Source organism: Mesoplodon mirus (assembly GCF_964341445.2).
Source record: "Mesoplodon mirus genome assembly, chromosome: 9".
NCBI classification, from domain to species: domain Eukaryota; kingdom Metazoa; phylum Chordata; class Mammalia; order Artiodactyla; family Ziphiidae; genus Mesoplodon; species Mesoplodon mirus.
In genome coordinates this window covers 43,871,494-43,890,255 of record NC_138985.1, presented here as the reverse complement: position 1 = coordinate 43,890,255, position 18,762 = coordinate 43,871,494, and the positions used below count along the sequence as shown (strand labels likewise).

General features: G+C 36.2%; 1 protein-coding gene across 1 annotated transcript in view; it reads left to right on the top strand.

The window, feature by feature from the left end:
- Positions 1 to 18,762, top strand: part of HDAC9 (histone deacetylase 9) — a 568,543-nt gene that overhangs the window by 414,551 nt on the left and 135,230 nt on the right. Inside the window, exon 22 of the mRNA XM_082632918.1 lies at positions 9,868 to 9,986. Coding sequence (XP_082489044.1) covers positions 9,868 to 9,986 — 119 coding nt within the window. The remainder of the gene's footprint in view (positions 1 to 9,867; positions 9,987 to 18,762) is intronic.

Sequence of the window (18,762 nt, the reverse complement as noted above, 5' to 3'; positions counted from 1 at the left end):
GCTTATAATCCAGTACTATCATTGTTTATTTTGTTCCTCAGATTGTCACAGCTTTGGCCATTGGGAGCTCTTTCACCTTGCCTTATATGCCCTACTGACATGCCCCTATCTCTCTGAGCCTTTCATTGTTTTCTGTCACCAGAAGATATTCCAGAAATACCTTGTATTTTCCCTGACACAGGCCTGGAATCAACCACTTCTCCAGGGATCCCTGGATCCTTTTTTGTTGTTGTTTTTAACATTTTTATTGGAGTATAATTGCTTTACAGTGGTGTGTTAGTTTCTGCTTTATAACAAAGTGATTCAGTTATACATATACATATATCCCCATATCTCTTCCCTCTTGCATCTCCCTCCCTCCCACCCTCCATATCCCACCTTTCTAGCAGGTCACAAAGCACTGAGCTGATCTCCCTGTGCTATGTGACTGCTTCCCACTAGCTATCTATTTTACATTTGGTAGTGTATATATGTCCATATATACACTAGCACTCTCTCACTTTGTCCCAGCTTATCTGTCCCACTCCACGTGTCCTCAAGTCCATTCTCTAGTAGGTCTGCGTCTTTATTCTCATCTTACCCCTAGGTTCTTCATGACCTTTTTTTTTGGATTCCATATATATGTGTTAGCATACGGTATTTGTTTTTCTCTCTCTGACTTCACTCTGTATGACAAACTCGAGGTCCATCCACCTCACTACAAATAACTCAATTTCGTTTCTTTTTATGGCGGAGTAATATTCCATTCTGTATATCTGCCACATCTTCTATATCCATTCATCTGTTGATGGACACTTAGGTTGGTTCCATCTCCTGGCTATTGTAAATAGAGCTGCAATGAACATTGTGGTACATGACTCTTTTTCAATTATGGTTTTCTCAAGGTATATGCCCAGTAGTGGGATTGCTCATTCATATGGTAGTTCTATTTGTAGTTTTTTAAGGAACCTCCATACGGTTCTCCATAGTGGCTGTATCAATTTACATTCCCACCAACAGTGTATGAGGGTTCCCTTTTCTCCACACCCTCTCCAGCATTTATTGTTTCTAGATTTTTTGATGATGGGCCCTCGGACTGGTGTGAGATGATAGCGCATTGTAATTTTGATTTCCATTTCTCTAATGATTAGTGATATTGAGCATTCTTTCATGTGTTTGTTGGCAATCTGTATACCTTTGGAGAAATGTCTATTTAGGTCTTCTGCCCATTTTTGGATTGGGTTGTTTGTTTTTTTGGTATTGAGCTGCATGAGCTGCTTGTAAATTTTGGAGATTAATCCTTTGTCAGTTGCTTCATTTGCAAATATTTTCTCCCATTCTGAGCATTGTCTTTTCATCTTGTTTATGGTTTCCTTTGCTGTGCAAAAGCTTTGAAGTTTCATTAGGTCTCATTTGTTTATTTTTGTTTTTATTTCCATTTCTCTAGGAGGTGGATCAAAAAGGATCTTGCTATGATTTATGTCATAGAGTGTTCTGCCTATGTTTTCCTCTAAGAGTTTGACAGTGTCTGACCTTACATTTAGGTCTTTAATCCATTTTGAGTTTATTTTTGTGTATGGTGTTAGGGAATGTTCTAATTTCATTCTTTTACATGTAGCTGTCCAGCTTTCCCAGCACCACTTATTGAAGAATCTGTCTTTTCTCCATTGTATATTCTTGCCTCCTTTATCAAAGATAAGGTGACCATATATATGTGGGTTTATCTCTGGCTTTCTATTGATCTATATTTCTGTTTGATCTATATTTCTGTTTCTGTGCCAGTACCATACTGTCTTGGTTACTGTAGCTTTGTAGTATAGTCTGAAGACCAGGAACCTGATTCCTCCAACTCCGTTTTTCTTTCTCAAGACTGCTTTAGCTATTTGGGGTCTTTTGTGTTTCCATACAAATTTTGAAGATTTTTGTTCTAGTTCTGTGAAGAAGGCCCTATCAAGGATTGCATTGAATCTGTAGATTGCTTTGGGTAGTGTAGTCATTTTCATAATGTTGATTCTTCCAGTCCAAGAACATGGTATATCTCTCCATCTGTTTGTATCATCTTTAATTTCTTTCATCAGTGTCTTAATAGTTTTCTGCATACAGGTCTTTTTTCTCCTTAGGTAGGTTGATTCCTAGGTATTTTATTCGTTTTGTTGCAGTGGTAAATGGGAATATTTTCTTAATTTCACTTTCAGATTTTTCATCATTAGTGTATAGGAATGCAAGAGATTTCTGTGAATTAATTTTGTATCCTGCTGCTTTACCAGGTTCATTGATTATCTCTAGTAGTTTTCTGGTGGCATCTTCAGGATTCTCTATGTATAGTATCATGTCATCTGCAAACAGTGACAGCTTTACTTCTTCTTTTCTGATTTGGATTCCATTTATTTCTTTTTCTTCTCTGATTGCTGTGGCTAAACCTTCCAAAACTATGTTGAATAATACTGGTGAGAGTGGGCAACCTTGTCTTGTTCCTGATCTTAGTGGAAATGGTTTCAGTTTTTCACCATTGAGGATGATGTTGGCTGTGGGTTTGTCATATACGGCCTTTATTATGTTGAGGAAAGTTCCGTCTCTGCCTACTTTCTGTAGGGTTTTTATCATAAGTGGGTGTTGAATTTTGTCAAAAGCCTTCTCTGCATCTATTGAGATGATCTTATGGTTTTTCTACTTCAATTTGTTAATATGGCATATCACATTGTTTGATTTGCGTGTATTGAAGAATCCTTGTATTCCTGGGATAAACCCCATTTGATCATGTTGTATGATCCTTTTAATGTGCTGTTGGAATCTGTTTGCTAGTATTTTGTTGAGGATTTTTGCATCTATGTTCGTCAGTGATATTGGCCTGTAGTTTTCTTTCTCTGTGACATCTTTGTCTGGATTTGGTATCAGGGTGATGGTGGCCTTGTAGAATGAGTTTGGGAGTGTTCCTCCCTCTGATATTGTTTGGAAGAGTTTGAGAAGGATGGGTGTTAGCTCTTCCCTAAATGTTTGATAGAATTCGCCTGTGAAGCCATCTGGTCCTGGGCTTTTGTTTGCTGGAAGATTTTTAATCACAGTCTCAATTTCAGTGCTTGTGATTTGTCTGTTTATATATTGTATTTCTTCCTTCAGTCTTGGAAGGTTGTGCATTTCTAAGAATTTGTCCGTTTCTTCCAGGTTGTCCATTTTTTTGCAATATAGTTGCTTGTAGTAATCTCTCATGATCCTTTGTATTTCTGCAGTGTCACTTGTTACTTTTCCGTTTTCATTTCTACTTCTATTGCTCTGAGTCCTCTCTCTCTTTTTCTTGATGAGTCTGGTTAATGGTTTATCAATTTTGTTTATCTTCTCAAAGAACCAACTTTTAGTTTTATTGATCTTTGCTTTTGTTTCCTTCATTTCTTTTTCATTTATTTCTGATCTGATCTTTATGATTTCTTCTGCTAACTTCAGGGGTCTTTTGTTCTTCTTTCTCTAATTGCTTTAGAGGTAAGGTTAGGTTGTTTATTTGAGATGTTACTTGTTTCTTAAGGTAGGATTGTATTGCTATACACTTCCCTCTTAGAACTGCTTTTACTGCATCCCATAAGTTTTGGGTCATCTTGTTTTCATTGTCATTTGTTTCTAGGTATTTTTTTATTTCCTTTTTGATTTCTTCAGTGATCTCTTGGTTATTAAGTAATGTATTGTTTAGCCTCCATGTGTTTGTATTTTTTACACATTTTTTCCTGTAATTGATATCTAGTCTCATAGTGTTGTGGTCCGAAAAGATACTTGACACAATTTCAGTTTTCTTTAATTTACCAAGGCTTGATTTGTGACCCAAGATATGGTCTATCCTGGAGAATATTCCATGAGCACTTGAGAAGAATGTGTGTATTCTGTTGTTTTTGGATGGAATGTCTTATAAATATCAATTAAGTTCATCTTGTTTAATGTACCATTTAAAGCTTGTGTTTCCTTATTTATTTTCCTTTTGGATGATCTGTCCATTGGTGAAAGTGGGGTGTTAAAGTCCCCTACTATGATTGTGTTACTGTCGATTTCCCCTTTTATGGCTGTTAGTATTTGCCTTATATTTTGAGGTGCTCCTACATTGTGTGCATAAATATTTACAATTTTTATATCTTCTTCTCAGGCTGATCCCTTGATCATTATGTAGTGTCCTTCTTTGTCTCTTCTAATAGTCTTTATTTTAAAGTCTATTTTGTCTGATATGAGAATTGCTACTCCAGCTTTCTTTTGATTTCCATTTGCATGGAATATCTTCTTCCATCCCTTCACTTTCAGTCTGTATTTGTCCCTAAGTCTGAAGTGGGTCTTTTGTAGACAGCATATATACATACGGGTGTTGTTTTGTATCCATTCAGCCAGTCTATGTCTCTTGGTTGGAGCATTTAATCCATTCACATTTAAGGTAATTATCGATATGTATGTTCCTATTACCATTTTCTTAATTGTTTTGGGTTTGTTATTGTAGGTGTTTTCCTCTCTTGTGTTTCCTGCCTAGAGAAGTTCCTTTAGCATTCGTTGTAAAGCTGGTCTGGTTGTGCTGAATTCTCTTAGCTTTTGCTTGTCTGTAAAGGTTTCAATTTCTCCATCAAATCTGAATGAGATCCTTGCTGGGTAGAGTAATCTTAGTTGTCGGTTTTTCTCTTTCATCACTTGAAATCTGTCCTGCTACTCCCTTCTTGCTTGCAGAGTTTCTGCTGAAAGATCAGCTGTTAACCTTATGGGGATTCCCTTGTATGTTATTTGTTCTTCTTCCCTTGCTGCCTTTAATATTTTTTCTTTCTATTTACTTTTTGATAGTTTGATTAATATTTGTCTTGTTGTGTTTCTCCTTGGATTTATCCTATATGGGACTCTCTGTGCTTCCTGGACTTGATTAACTATTTCCTTTCCAATATTAGGGAAGTTTTCAACTATAATCTCTTCAAACATTTTCTCAGTCCCTTTCTTTTTCTCTTCTTCTTCTGGGACCCCTATAATTTGAATGTTGGTGTGTTTAATGTTGTCCCAGAGGTCTCTGAGACTGTCCTCAATTCTTTTCGTTCTTTTTTCTTTATTCTGCTCTGCAGTAGTTATTTCCACTATTTTATCTTCCAGGTCACTTATCCGTTTTTCTGCCTCAGTTATTCTGCTATTGATCCCTTCTAGAGAATTTTTAATTTCATTTATTGTGTTGTTCATCATTGTTTGTTTGCTCTTTCGTTCTTGTAGGTCTTTGTTTAATGTTTCTTGTATTTTCTCCATTCTATTTCCAAGATTTTGGATCATCTTTACTATCATTATTCTGAATTCTTTTTCAGGTAGACTGCCTATTTCCTGTTCATTTGTTAGTTCTGGTGTGTTTTTACCTTGCTTCTTCATCTGTTTTGTGTTTCTTTGTCTTCTCATTTTGCTTAACTTACTGTATTTGGGGTCTCCTTTTTGCAGGCTGCAGGTTCGTAGTTTCCTTTTTTGTGTGTCTGTCCCCAGTGGCTGAGGTTGGTTTAGTGGGTTTTGTAGGCTTCCTGGTGGAGGGTACTAGTGTCTTTGTTCTGGCACATGAGGCTGGATCTTGTCTTTGTGTTGGGCAGGCCCATGTCTGGTGGTTTGTTTTGGGGTGTCTGTGACCTTATTTTGATTTTAGGCAGCCTCTCTGCTAATGGATGGGGTTCTATTCCTGTCTTGCTAGTTGTTTGGCATAGGGTGTCCAGCACTATCGCTTGCTGGTCGTTGTGTGGAGCTGAGTCATGGCGTTGAGTTGGAGATCTCTGGGAGATTTTTACCGTTTGATATTATATGGATCTGGGAGGTCTCTGGTGGACCAGTGTCCTGAACTCCACTCTCCCACCTCAGAGGCACCTGGCTGGAGCACAAAGAACCTGTTGTCCACACAGCTCAGACTTCTGGGAGGTCTGAGGTCTTCTGCCAGCCTTCAGTAGGTTTTCTGTAGGAGTTGTTCCACATGGTGATGTATTTCTGATGTATTTGTTTGGAGGAAGGAGATCTCCATGTCTTACTCTTCTGCCATCATGAAGCTCCTCCCCTGGATCCTTTTTCTGAAGATTGATGCTAACTGTGCTGTTTGCTACTGCGCTGTCATTGCTTTTAGGAAATACATAGTAACCCATACATACACACATATCTAAAGGTTTTTCTGAGTCTGTTTACCTGATATATATTTAAAACCATGAGTTCATAGGTATATTTTTATAATTTTCTTTCAGTGGGATATTGGGAAATAATGAGGGACTAACACATATGCTTTGTTTGCTGTCTTTTACCAGAGAATCCAATAATTCAGATAAAATTTTAAATAAATGCCTTTGAGGATTTGTTCTATTTAAGAAAAATTATATTATTTTCCCCAGTCAGTACTCCCAATATGTTTTCAGTCTTTCAAACATGATAGATCTTTTGAATAAAAATCAATCTAGACTAACATAAAAAGAAGAGTACAGACACTTCCTTGTACATTGCTAAAATATTTGCCACAATAAGGAGATCTGTGGAGTCTTAGTCTCATCAGTTTATCAGAGAACTGAGTATTAAAGAGTTTAATACTAACAATGGGAAAATAAATAAGTTTCAGTTCAAAATTTAGCACATCTTTAATCCAAACAGTATTTACAACATGGTAGACACTGAATCCATACTTGTTAAAATGCCTGAATGAACCTTATCAATATCACCACCAATAAGCACCTGTTATTATAGAGTTCTTCAATACCCAGAATCTATTGTAGCACAGCGTTACACAACTTTTATAATCGTGCATCACTAACTCATTCAACAAACAGCTACTACTCGGACACAATTCTAAGCATGTATATTTTTAAATGGAAGAAGTTTATCAAGTGATGTATTTTTTTTCAAATTTTCCATTTTTCTTTATTTTTTGGAGTGAATTCAAGTGTATAGGATTAGTCTTGTGAAACAGAGCATTTTGAAAGCCTGTGTGAAATTGTAAAATCCATGTTTGTATATTCAGGAATAACATACATAACAAATGTGGTATTTACTTCAGACAGAAACTAGTGGATTCTGTATATTTGGAGATACGTGGCATATCTCCAGATAAACATATTTCCTCTGTAAGTGGGTAAGGTCTTTATTAACAAAATAGTTGCATTGGAATGAAAACCTACTCCAGTCCATACCAAATTTCCAATTGCAGACCAAATTTCTGTTTTGCTCTAAGGTTAGATCTTTTTTTTTTTAATTTTGGCAAAAATGGACATTTATAAAAATGTTTTGTTGGAGGGAATGGTTTGTGTCTCATTCTCTTTTTTAGTTTATGCCTTCATTTTGATGGAGGCATCCAATACCTTCCTTTGATAATGTTTGTGGGAGATAATATCTTTTTGTTTGATATTTTAAATATCTGAAACTCTGTTATCTGCTCAGTTTTGCAGCTTGGATGTATATGAGTTTATAATTTTTTAAATATTTTCCTTAGACTTTCCTTCATAACATAATTTACTAAATGGGTCCTTCAAGTTTCTTGCCTATTTTTCACATCTCCGTTTTGTGTTGTACTTTCTGACAGAATTTGTCAACTTTATCTTCTAAACAGTCTATTACACATTTTGTTTGCTGTTTCTTCTTTTTCTTAACAGCACCCTCTTTTCATTTCATAGATGTACTATCTTATGTCTTTGAGGATAATCCAAATTTCTGTAATTATAGTCTCTTCCCTGCATTTTCTCTTGTTTGCAGAGTTCCCTTTCATTTATTCATTTGTTTGCATGTTACTTGTCTTTCATGCTAGAAACTTTCTTCACACAGTCCATCATATTTGAGAAAGGGGCATTGAAAAGATAACTGAGAGCTCTGTATAACTGAGGGGGCCTTTTTGACTGGTGAATTCACTATAGGAAAATAGAGGAAAAAACCTGACTGTTGATCTGAGTGACTCAGAAATATCAGTCTCTCTAGTTATTTTCTCTTTGGCCAGTTTGTTCCTCCAGGAAGACAGAGAAAAGTCAGCTTGCTTTTTGTGGCTTCCTCTCTGTAGATTTACACTTATGCTTCAGCTTTCCCCTCCGTAGATCATCTGTAAGTTTCCCATATTCTAAAATTATGTTGGCAGACCTTGTCTCCTGTTCTATCTTTGTCTTCCAAAAATATATACATATATATTTTATATCCATATGTAGAGAGAAGCCTTTATGGAGAAGGTAGTAAGTGAGCTGTGCCTTGAAGGATGTCTATCCTTCAATTAATCTTACAAGTATAGATTGACTGGGGAGAAAGAAGAGTAGGGGGAGAAATCTTCCAAAGAGAGGGAAAGGAGATGGAAAACTATAATGCATGGTTACTGTAATGCATATGACTGAAGGGACAGCATTGCTTAATCATCTACCTCCATATTTTCCTAAGAGTAGTGTTTGTTCTCTAAGATTGTACATAGGATTAATCAAGCTATAAATAGATGGAGTACCTTGGTAAAACACTCTTGATTCTTTGAGACAATTTATTCCAATATCTAATATTCCAGCAACATACATAACATGGCTATTTCACACATATAAAAGTAGTGACTTCATAACATGTGACACTTTTGTAAAAAATTATTGGTATTATTAGGAAGGAAAAGTATTGAATATCTCTCCTGATAATGTAGCTGTATTAGAGATTCTTAATTTTACTGAATAGTAAAATAATGAAGTGGTACATGGTAAACAAAATTAAATTTTCACTTTCACAGATGGGCCAATTCAGGTATAAGTAGCTTTCTAAATGTTGGCAAGGCTACCGTGGAAGTCACTTACATGTACATTTATGATTTTGAAGGATTGAACTTTTATACTTTTATGACAATAGTACAGTTATGAAAGATATTTAATTCATTTTTATCTCTAGGTAAGTTTCAAATAAGTATTTTTTTATTTTATAATGTGAACAACTTGTTTACATGCAAAAAGATTTAAGTATAAAATTAATATGTGGTCATTGTAAAAAATCTGGGAAATTTGCAAATATTCAAAAGTTAGAAGAACTTAATTATGTCATCATTCAAGGATAGCTATTTTAATATTTGGTCTAGTTGTTTCTCCCAAACACACAAAAGAGAACTTACTAATTTTTAAATTCACGGTAGTGTGAACTATTCCCATTTCATTAGTCTTTGAAATTTTGTATTTAAATGATGGCACACTGGTCTTGAAGCCTGCACCAAAAAAACATTTGGTTTTATAAAGCCCACTAGCATCCACTAGTCATTCTCTCTCAAATCCAGCTCTGAGGAGGAAGGGGTTAGGGAAGGCTGAGAAGGCTGAGGAGGTAAGTGCTGAAGTGTCTGAGTGGGACCAGCAGGGGCTGCTGTCAGGGATGAGACTGCCACATTCCTGGTGTCTCTGACCTTGGACTCACTTAGCATTATAATCTGGATTCTATTAAAGGAATTTCGTGTTTTTCCTTTGCAAGAGTCACCCCCTACCACGACAAACATTTTAAAATGTTTCTTTAAAAAAGTTGGAAAAGCAACTTTTTCCCAAAAGAAATTTATAGTTCAAATTTACACCAAGTTCTCACTAACTGGAGCAAGCCGGGTTTTCACTAAAGCTTCGACTTTCCTCTGTAAAACATTAGTCACTCCCTTGGAAGAAGCAATTTTTTATAGGCAGTGGGATAAAACAGCCACAGATGTTCATATAATATGATGGGCTTTAGAATGTACCTGCAAAGCATTTTTTTTTAATTTGGAGAAAAAAAGACTGAATTGGGATGCTAAAATAACAGTGATTCAGTATTAAGAAAATGATAAATTTTTGGTCCATTCAAACAGTGTTTTCTTTTCCCCTTTTCTTTATTCTTGGGATGTTCTTGAGGTTGTACCAAGTCATTTTCACTGCACAATTTTTAAAGGATTTGCCATTCCCATGGGTAACTGGTTGCCTTTTTACCGTGCAGGACTATAGTGAAGCCTGTGGCCAAAGAGTTTGATCCAGACATGGTCCTGGTTTCTGCTGGATTTGATGCATTAGAAGGCCACGCCCCTCCTCTGGGGGGCTACAAAGTGACAGCAAAATGTAAGTAATAGCATTTTTTACATGTGAATAGTAACTTAGGTGAGACTTTCAAAAATGATTTTAGATGGTGTTTACTGCTTTGTCAGATTCATTCCTCTGTAGAAGTTGGCCTTTAAGAAAAACAAAGTTAAATCATTGCCTTTGGTGGGCTTGAAGGGACATTTCAGAACCTTTGGTTTTTCAGAAGTTGTGTTTTGCTATTTAAAGGCAGAAGTGATAGGGCTTCTGTTTAAAATATGTTACATGACTTGAGAGGTCTAGAAAAGCTACTGGGCTTTTGCAAGTAGAATGGAAGTCACTGCATTTATTTCATTGTATATGGGGTAGAAATAGCTGTTTCCCAATAATGCTATGCTCTTCTAGGTTTTAATACAAAAGTGTAGTTCCCCTTGCTCAGAGGTTCTGTACATGCCTATGGGCAATGATCAGGATCTCTACTGGTATTCTGTTGTTCTGCAAAGGTTAACTTTTTGGCTGTATCCCTTAGCAGGTAGACACCAAATGAACAAATGAATTTTGTGTCATATTGTATTTGAATAACATGACCTAATGGAATCTGGTATAAAGAGTCTTTCTTTAAGAAGAATTTCCGTGCTCTCCCAGTATGAAAACAAGGCATGTGTATAGTCCACACATGCAGATGTATGCTGGCACTCTGGATATATATTTTTTTAAAAAGATGAAGGAAAAAAGCAAAATTACACCAAGAATAGTATCCACTATTGTGTATTTTAGTGGGGGTTGAAAAGAAACAAACTGAAAACAACCCAAATAGTTTTAAGTGAGAGAGATGTGTTTGGAGCAAATGTGTTTTATTAATTTGAAAAGAACCAAAGAACCAGTATTATGCCAGCCTTTGTTTTAAATTGGCTTTACATGTGACAGAGTTTTCTGCACTTTAATTCTTCCAGTAACATTGTTAGGTAGTAGCTATTTTTAACATCTGTTATTTACTCCGCATTCTTGGTGCCTTATTGTCTATTGAAAATACATTGAAAGAGGCAGCTCTACAAACAAAAACAAAGCATAATTCACAATTTTGGTAAAATTGAATAGAGAGGTGTTTGTTCACATCACATATCTTTATTAACCTTTTTCTTTGTGGAATCCCCCTCACATGGAAGTCAGTCTTTTCACTGCAGATAAACCTCATTTGGGTCAAGACTGGTGAATAGTTTAGTCTAAATAAAGGGGAAAAAAATGCTTGTACCCTAAATTGAGAAAAACCCAAACAATAGAAAACACATGGTGCAAAGATGGAAATCTAGAAAAGGTGTCCTTTGCCATTAAATCCAAGAATCTCCCTCAGAGGGAGGAATGTCTATATTTGGGTCTTTCTCCCTGCCAAGGGGAAAAGTTGTAACAAGTCTGAACTAGCTGGAAGGAACTAATCTTTTTGTTTGCTTGTTTATTTGTTCATGTTTTGCCAAGTCAAATTCAAATTCAAATCTCAAATGTCATCTTGGAAGTTTCTACCTCTTGTTAGCTTTAATACAGTGCACCAAGACCTTCTTTATGTTGTGTTTCCTTTATCATTTGGGGGGATGCTCTTCGTTGTTTTCTATCCCAGGATAAGTTTATCTATAATTTCTCCAGTCCCCCCCCCCACCCCTCATCTATTTCTTCTCTTCTTTGTCTTTTCTATTCAACAGAACATTGCTTCCTTACTAGCTGACTTGTTTCCTAAGAAAAACACAGATACAAATTTTAAAAATTGACCCTTTGTTGAGTATATACTGTTTAATAAGGAAAAGATACACAATGAGGAGAGGCAATCTTAGAAACCAAAGAGGCTGTGGTAAAGGCTATCTAAAACAGTTCACGTATTTCATAAATGAGAAAATGAATTTATTTTACCATCTGAAATACTTGGGGTTAAAACCCAAGTGCTTATCCTGAATTTGTAGTTAGATGAAATTGCATAAGCTTTAACTGGATGTTTTCCACAAAGAAACACGTTTCATAAAATGCATGAGAATAGAGAACTTGTGTGCGCACTACAGAGGCCACTTTGGTGCCCAAGACCCTGAACCACAAGCAGTCTGTGACAGACACCGAATAGTCCCATGCTACTTAAATGAAAAAACAGCAGGGCATCGTGTATGAGCAACTTTTTGTATAGATCATCTCATGCAGGTCTCAGTTTGCCAGCTATATTTTCTACAGATGCTGCCATCCTAACTGGGTAGAGGTTAGGATTACTGGACCACTGTACAGTTATTCCCCAAATAGTGCACACCTGGTCTCCTTTTTTCCTTTCTAACCACCTGTCAAATGCATTTATATTGCTTTGGTCTGGACAGACAATTAATATTGGTCCTTCACTGTCCCATGCCAGAAGTCATTCTCCATTTGAGGGGAGTCCCAAAATGAGGCTAGAAATGGGCTAAAACCTAAAGTAAAAAGCAGGTAGAAATTAAAGAAACACATGTCTTTCCCATTCCTGCAAAACCCACCCTTGCCCGAAGTAGAATGTTTAAGGATTTTAGAGAGTAGTTTGGAGGATACTGTCTTGTCAGAGATGCCAAAATTTTGTCTTAGCACATTGAATAAACCCTCTAAAAAACCTTTTGTTTGATAATCCTGAAAGGAAAAGATAAGTCAAAATAAAAGTGTTTTTGTTTTTAAACATCTAATTAATTCCCTGATTTTTTTTTTTTTTAAGTATTGGTTGATACTTTGACAAAAGTCTCAGCTCACATATAGAGGTAATTTAAAATTACAGTTGATTCTTGGCTAGTAGTATTTTTCTTCCTCTTTTCTCCTCTCATCTCTTCACATATTGAACATTCTTTGCTGTGAGAGTAGAATACAAATATTCAGATTTGTTTGTGCCGAAGTTTTAAATAAATTAGCTGAATTAATTATTTGAAATCTATGCTGTTCTTTCAATTAACCACCAGGATTAAGGCCCAAGCTGAATGGAATGAGTATCTTTGTGTCCTACCCTAAACCTTACATCAAACTTTACCTTAAAGTTATCAGCTTATCTTTTTTAAATACTCTTGTTTGGATCTTATTGTCTTCAGGTTACAGTTTAAGAAGTTTGGCATAACAACTAAGTGCCATCTTCAAACAGTAAAATTGATTCACCATATTGCAGCACCCCCTGGCTTAACAGTGTTGTCACCATTAAAAAAAAAAAGTTTCTTGGGCTTCCCTGGTGGCACAGTGGTTGAGGGTCCGCCTGTCGATGCAGGGGACACGGGTTCGTGCCCCGGTCCGGGAGGATCCCACATGCCGCGGAGCGGCTGGGCACGTGAGCCATGGCCGCTGAGCCTGCGCGTCTGGAGCCTGTGCTCCGCAATGGGAGAGGCCACAACAGTGAGAGGCCCGCGTACTGCAAAAAAAAAAAAAAAAAAGTTTCTTTAGTTCAAATTCATTTTACAACAAAACATATTTTTTCTTTCTTTTCAGTACATCTGTATATTTTCTGTTTTCCATGGCTTCAGGTAGTGAACTCCTATGTGCAAATTGCTTTTATCATGTAAGAACTTTCCTTTCTTTGGAATAATGCAAAAATCACTGTGAGATGATAGCCATGTGTGATTAAAAAAAAAAAAAAAAAAACACATGCTCTTTTTATAAACAGAGAGTAGTTTTATAGTCCTTGAGATAGAAACCACTTCCCTCAGCCAATACACAAGTGTTATTTTGACAAACGAAGAATAGATAATAGTCGGGGAAAAAATCAAATAACATGTCTTAGAGTTTTGAATTACCATCTTCTCCTTGATAGAATGTTTCATCCTTTTTAGTGATCCTCTCATTCCTTTTTCCCTTGTGGAATGTCTGTCAGGGAGATACACTATTGTGGGGCAGATACCTGTCTAAATGAATTGGTACTTAGCTGTGAGTTAATCTTAGGGAAGGACAAAAATTCCTTCATTGGTTAATTCTCCAGAAATAAGTCTCTAAGAAGTTGAGTGCTAAGCCAGTCAACAAATAAGTGCCAGGAAACAAGTTCGTTAAACATATGAGGCTATTCTAATCTACTTCATCTGCTAATGATGGATGTTTGTGCTTCTCTTGTGCATATTCAGGAGGGTCTGGTTCACAGTGTCCTCTGCCTACCCATTTTTTTTTTTTTTTTTTTTTTGCCTACACATTTTATTTGTCCATAGAGTTGAAGGCAGACTGAGCCAGAACTATAAGTAGATTTTCATTTTTACTTGTTCTTCCCTCACTAATGATTCTACTTTTACCTTAAAATGTCCATGGCTGTCCGAGGTCTCTAATTTTCTCCCCATTATCAAAACCTGTAAAGGACTTGATCATATTCACTGTGTGTTTTATTACCTGATGATACTTTTTAAAATGAGTACATTCCAGCTAGTGTGTTAGTTCTGTTTGGCAGTTGAATCTTTTATTATTTTTCTGCAATTGTGGCAACAATGCTTTGTCTTCTCATAATAGAATTTCAGGCCACAGCAAACAGGTGTGGAGAAAAGAAGTGTCTGGAAGACACCTACCAAATGTCACTTCATGAAAGATCAACCTTAAACTTGAACTGCTTCTGTTCTTTTATATTAGGGTGGAAATTGGGGGAATATCATGCTGGTTGATTGTTCAAAGTATCCTCCCATCCATCTACCATCAGATTAACCTCTGTTATATACTTCTGTGCTGTGTCCTCAGACGCTGGACCAGCACCTGGCACATAGTCTAAGTAACTTTATTATTTTTTTTTAATGAGTAAAGGTAAAATGAACCCATGATTTCTTAGCTAAGTCAGACCCTTTCTTCCAGTATATTTGATGCTACTTGAATTGGGAGTTCATGATTATTTTTGGTTTTGGTATTGCTATCCCTCTATCACTGCTACTTATTTCCAGGTCTTAGACTACATATTTATAACTCCTATAATATTTTAATGAACACAAACCTGTGTTTCTGACAATGGTCACTTATTCAGTATTTCCTTTAATAGAAATATTATTGAAAGTAATGTAAATATTAAATGGGAAGTAATGATTTCCTTAATAATGGGCCTTGGGCAGAAGCACTGAGTATTAACAACTGCTAGAATCTAGATGGTGAGAAAACTCATTTCATCTCTCCTCAGAAAAACAGGATGGGGAGAGTGACTCCTTTAAATAATATACCTGAAATAAGTGTGAAAAAATATGGGAGAGTGCAGAAGAGCTCGTTTGGGGGGGGGGGGTCAGAAGATCTATGTTTAAATCTCAACTTTGTTCCTAATTAATTTTGTAATCAAGTTAGTTTCTTAATCAGACAAAAAAAAGTAGGAGAGTAGGGAAATAATAATTATACCTACAACATAAGGAATAAATGATTAAGCATTGTGAGGTAATAGTTTTGAATTTTATTGTGGATATCATTTCAACAATTCTAAACATTCAACAGAAGTCTGAGATTTTAGATGATGTATTTGGACACAAAATACACAATGCAAATGTAAGAAGAATTTTATACTCTTATTTGAACAAAATGGTCAGAATGGTCCTAGGAAGCTATTCAGGGTTCTAGGTGAATAAAAAGCATATGTCCATTCAGTTAAAAGTCAGGTTAGGAGGAGAAGTACCTTTGTCTCACATTTTCATATCCACATGCATTCTCACATTGTAATTAGTCTGGGGGCAATTGGAATAAATTACAATGCTTTTTAAAGAAATGAGACATCATTATTTTGTAGTGAGGATAACTCAGGCACTGCCTGCCTAAGAACTCTGCAGTTTGTCTTGGTATATTGAGGTGTGCTTGGATCTTGACATTATTAATATGCTGATGCAGAAGAAATTATCCAGTGGTGCATTTTTAGCAACTGAACTATCTGAAACACAGTTAAGAATCAAAAAACAAACAGAAGAACTTCTGAAATGCAAAAATTGATGCAGAAGGTCCACTTATAAATGTATAGATATGCCTTCTTGCCCTTACTGAGATTCTGCTTAATTCTTTACATATATAACTAGCATACTTGATTATCTAATTTTCCAACTGCCGTAAATTTAAGCAATAGTTTGGAAGTAGAGGTAGAAGAATGGATGGTGGGCATATTTCTGTCTCAGACGTTCTTAAATTTGAGTCTGCAGGCCTCCTGGGAATCCATGGATAGAATTCATGGGGCTCATGAACTTGGATGGGAAAAAACTACATTATTTTTACTAATCCTGCCCCTTATTAGCTGTATGAATTTAGGAATGTATTTTCTCCCATTATAAATATAGGCAACAAACCATAGCTTTATCAGTAAAATAGGTAGCCTTGTCACCAATAGAAATGGCAGCTATTTTCATATCACTTTACTGTTGTGTAGATATTTCCAATGATCAGTTATTCTCACCATTACTTTGAAGTGATGATATATGTCAGACCGGCTGCTCAATTAGTTCTTTGATGCAGTAATATAGAATTAGATGTATTGCACCATGGCTTTCCTCCATATTTTGGTAGCTCCTTTCTATAGTAGTTTATTTTGTTTTCTGTGTACTTTATTGTGCACATTTTAAAACATTCTGAGAAGGGATCCATAGGCTTCACTTCAAATACACACGCACACACATACCCACGATCTTTACCTTGAAGCTGAGAATAGTTTGTCTCTCTACTTGCTGATTTGCTTCTCCCATTATGCCTGGCATAATTATTTTGTTATATATTACTGAACTTTGAAGTAGACAATAAAAAAATGAGTGTTCAGTTTTTCCAAAGATTTCTTATCTGTAAAACAAACTTCAGATATGTGTTGCAGGGCAAGCTAATCTTCATATCTCATAACTGGGAGTCACACGGACATTATAAACATCATATCAAGGATTTGCACATTGCTATGTCATCATTTTAGAGAGAATAAACTAGTGTAATTTGGGAAATCAGAAATTTTTTCTAAAATCATGCATCCATTCTAAATTTTTTTTATTTTGGGTGATATAAAAGATGTATAATACAGAGAATTATATAACAACTTTATTACTTCCACTATTCAGAATTGGCAGCAGCTAAATATTTTTATTATGTTTACTCCAAATCTTTTGTTTATAAAAGAAATAAAAATTGCAGATGAGTGAGGACTTCCCTTTAATCACTGAATCACAGTCTCTAAGTCTTATTCCCATTCCCCTCATAGCCACTGTCATAATTTGTGTACTTTCCAGTACATACACACACACACACACACACACTCGCACGCAAACACACACTCTACAGTATTATTTTAGTGAGTATGGTTTTTAATTTACCATATATAGCGAAAGGTAAGTATTTATGTTATTCTGTACATATAGTTTAAGGAAGTTGCTTTTTTTCACTTTTAATATCTTTGTTTTGACATATGCTCATGAATGTTTATATATCCTTTTAATTTCTCTGTACTGGGCCATTATGGACAGACACCATAGTGTACATTATCTATCCTCCTATCAATGGACCTTTACGTTGTTTCCAGGTTCTCACTATTGTGAATAGTGTGGAAGTGAACATCCCTTCACAAGTCTCCTGTTGCCTGGGTGTTACCTTACCTGACTTTTCTAGTCAGTTTGGGCTTCTGTCTCTTTTTCAGTATGAAGCACTTACAAACATGGAGGGAGGCAGCTGAAGAAGGAAAGAATGCCTTCTACCTTCCATAACTATTCCTCAAACTGCAGTCCATGTCCCTTGTCTCACAACCACATACACCCACAAATCTGCTCTTTCCTCTTCTCTTTACCATTTTACACTTTGTATATACACCCCTTCCTTTCAAGTTAAAATTGGCAGAGAGGCTATTGGGTACTAAAATTCTTCAAGTCTCTTTGGGAATTAAATTTAAATTGAAAAGATGGGCTATTCAAAGCCCATCTGAATGGCTATGCTTTGAATGACTGTGGAGGGCACCATGGCTCTGAGGTTGAAAGCACAGGCTGGTCATCCAGTAGACAAGTCATAATCCTGGCCTGGGCCCTTAGAAAGACCACAGGAATGTCATTTCAATATCTTGAAGATTGTTTTCTTACCTGGAAAGGGAACATTAATTTCGTTCTGGCAGTGTTGTTTTTATTGATGGTACAGTAATAATAATACCTACTGGAAATCGTTGAGTGTTTACTCTGTGCTAGGCACTGTACACAGTACTTCCCTGAATTTTCTCATTTCATTTTTATGATTAAATGAGATAATATATATGAAGCACTCTTTTTTTTTTTGTACCCTGCAATCATGGATTTAACAGTCACGTAACTTCCAAATTCAAAAAAAAGTGACAGAAAAATTAAGTGACTTGCTCACAGAGCTGAGGAATAACAAAACCACAACTTGATCTCATGTCTTTTAACTTCCAGCTCAGCATATTTTCCACTTGGCTCAATGGGTTATTAAAAATATCCCAGATAGGGCTTCCCTGGTGGCGCAGTGGTTGAGAGTCCGCCTGCCGATGCAGGGGACATGGGTTCGTGCCCCGGTCCGGGAAGATCCCACATGCCGCAGAGCAGCTGGGCCCGTGAGCCATGGCCACTGAGCCTGGTGTCCGGAGCCTGTGCTCCGCAATGGGAGAGGCCACAACAGTGAGAGGCCCGCGTACAGCAAAAAAAAAAAAAAAAAAAAAAAAAAAATATCCCAGATAAGTAAGTAGAGTTTTTAATTACTGTAGAAGCTTATTCCAAATTGAGAAAATACAGAAAAAATAAAAGGAAATTTTCACAACAAAAATGTTCTTATTTAAATAAAATTCTCCAAGTCAAAAAAGTAACCAGAGCTCTTTTAACATATGGGAACTTAACCATTTTGCAGACCGTGTGCACTGTTTTTCATGTAGCTTTCTGTGCAAGATCTAGTTAGG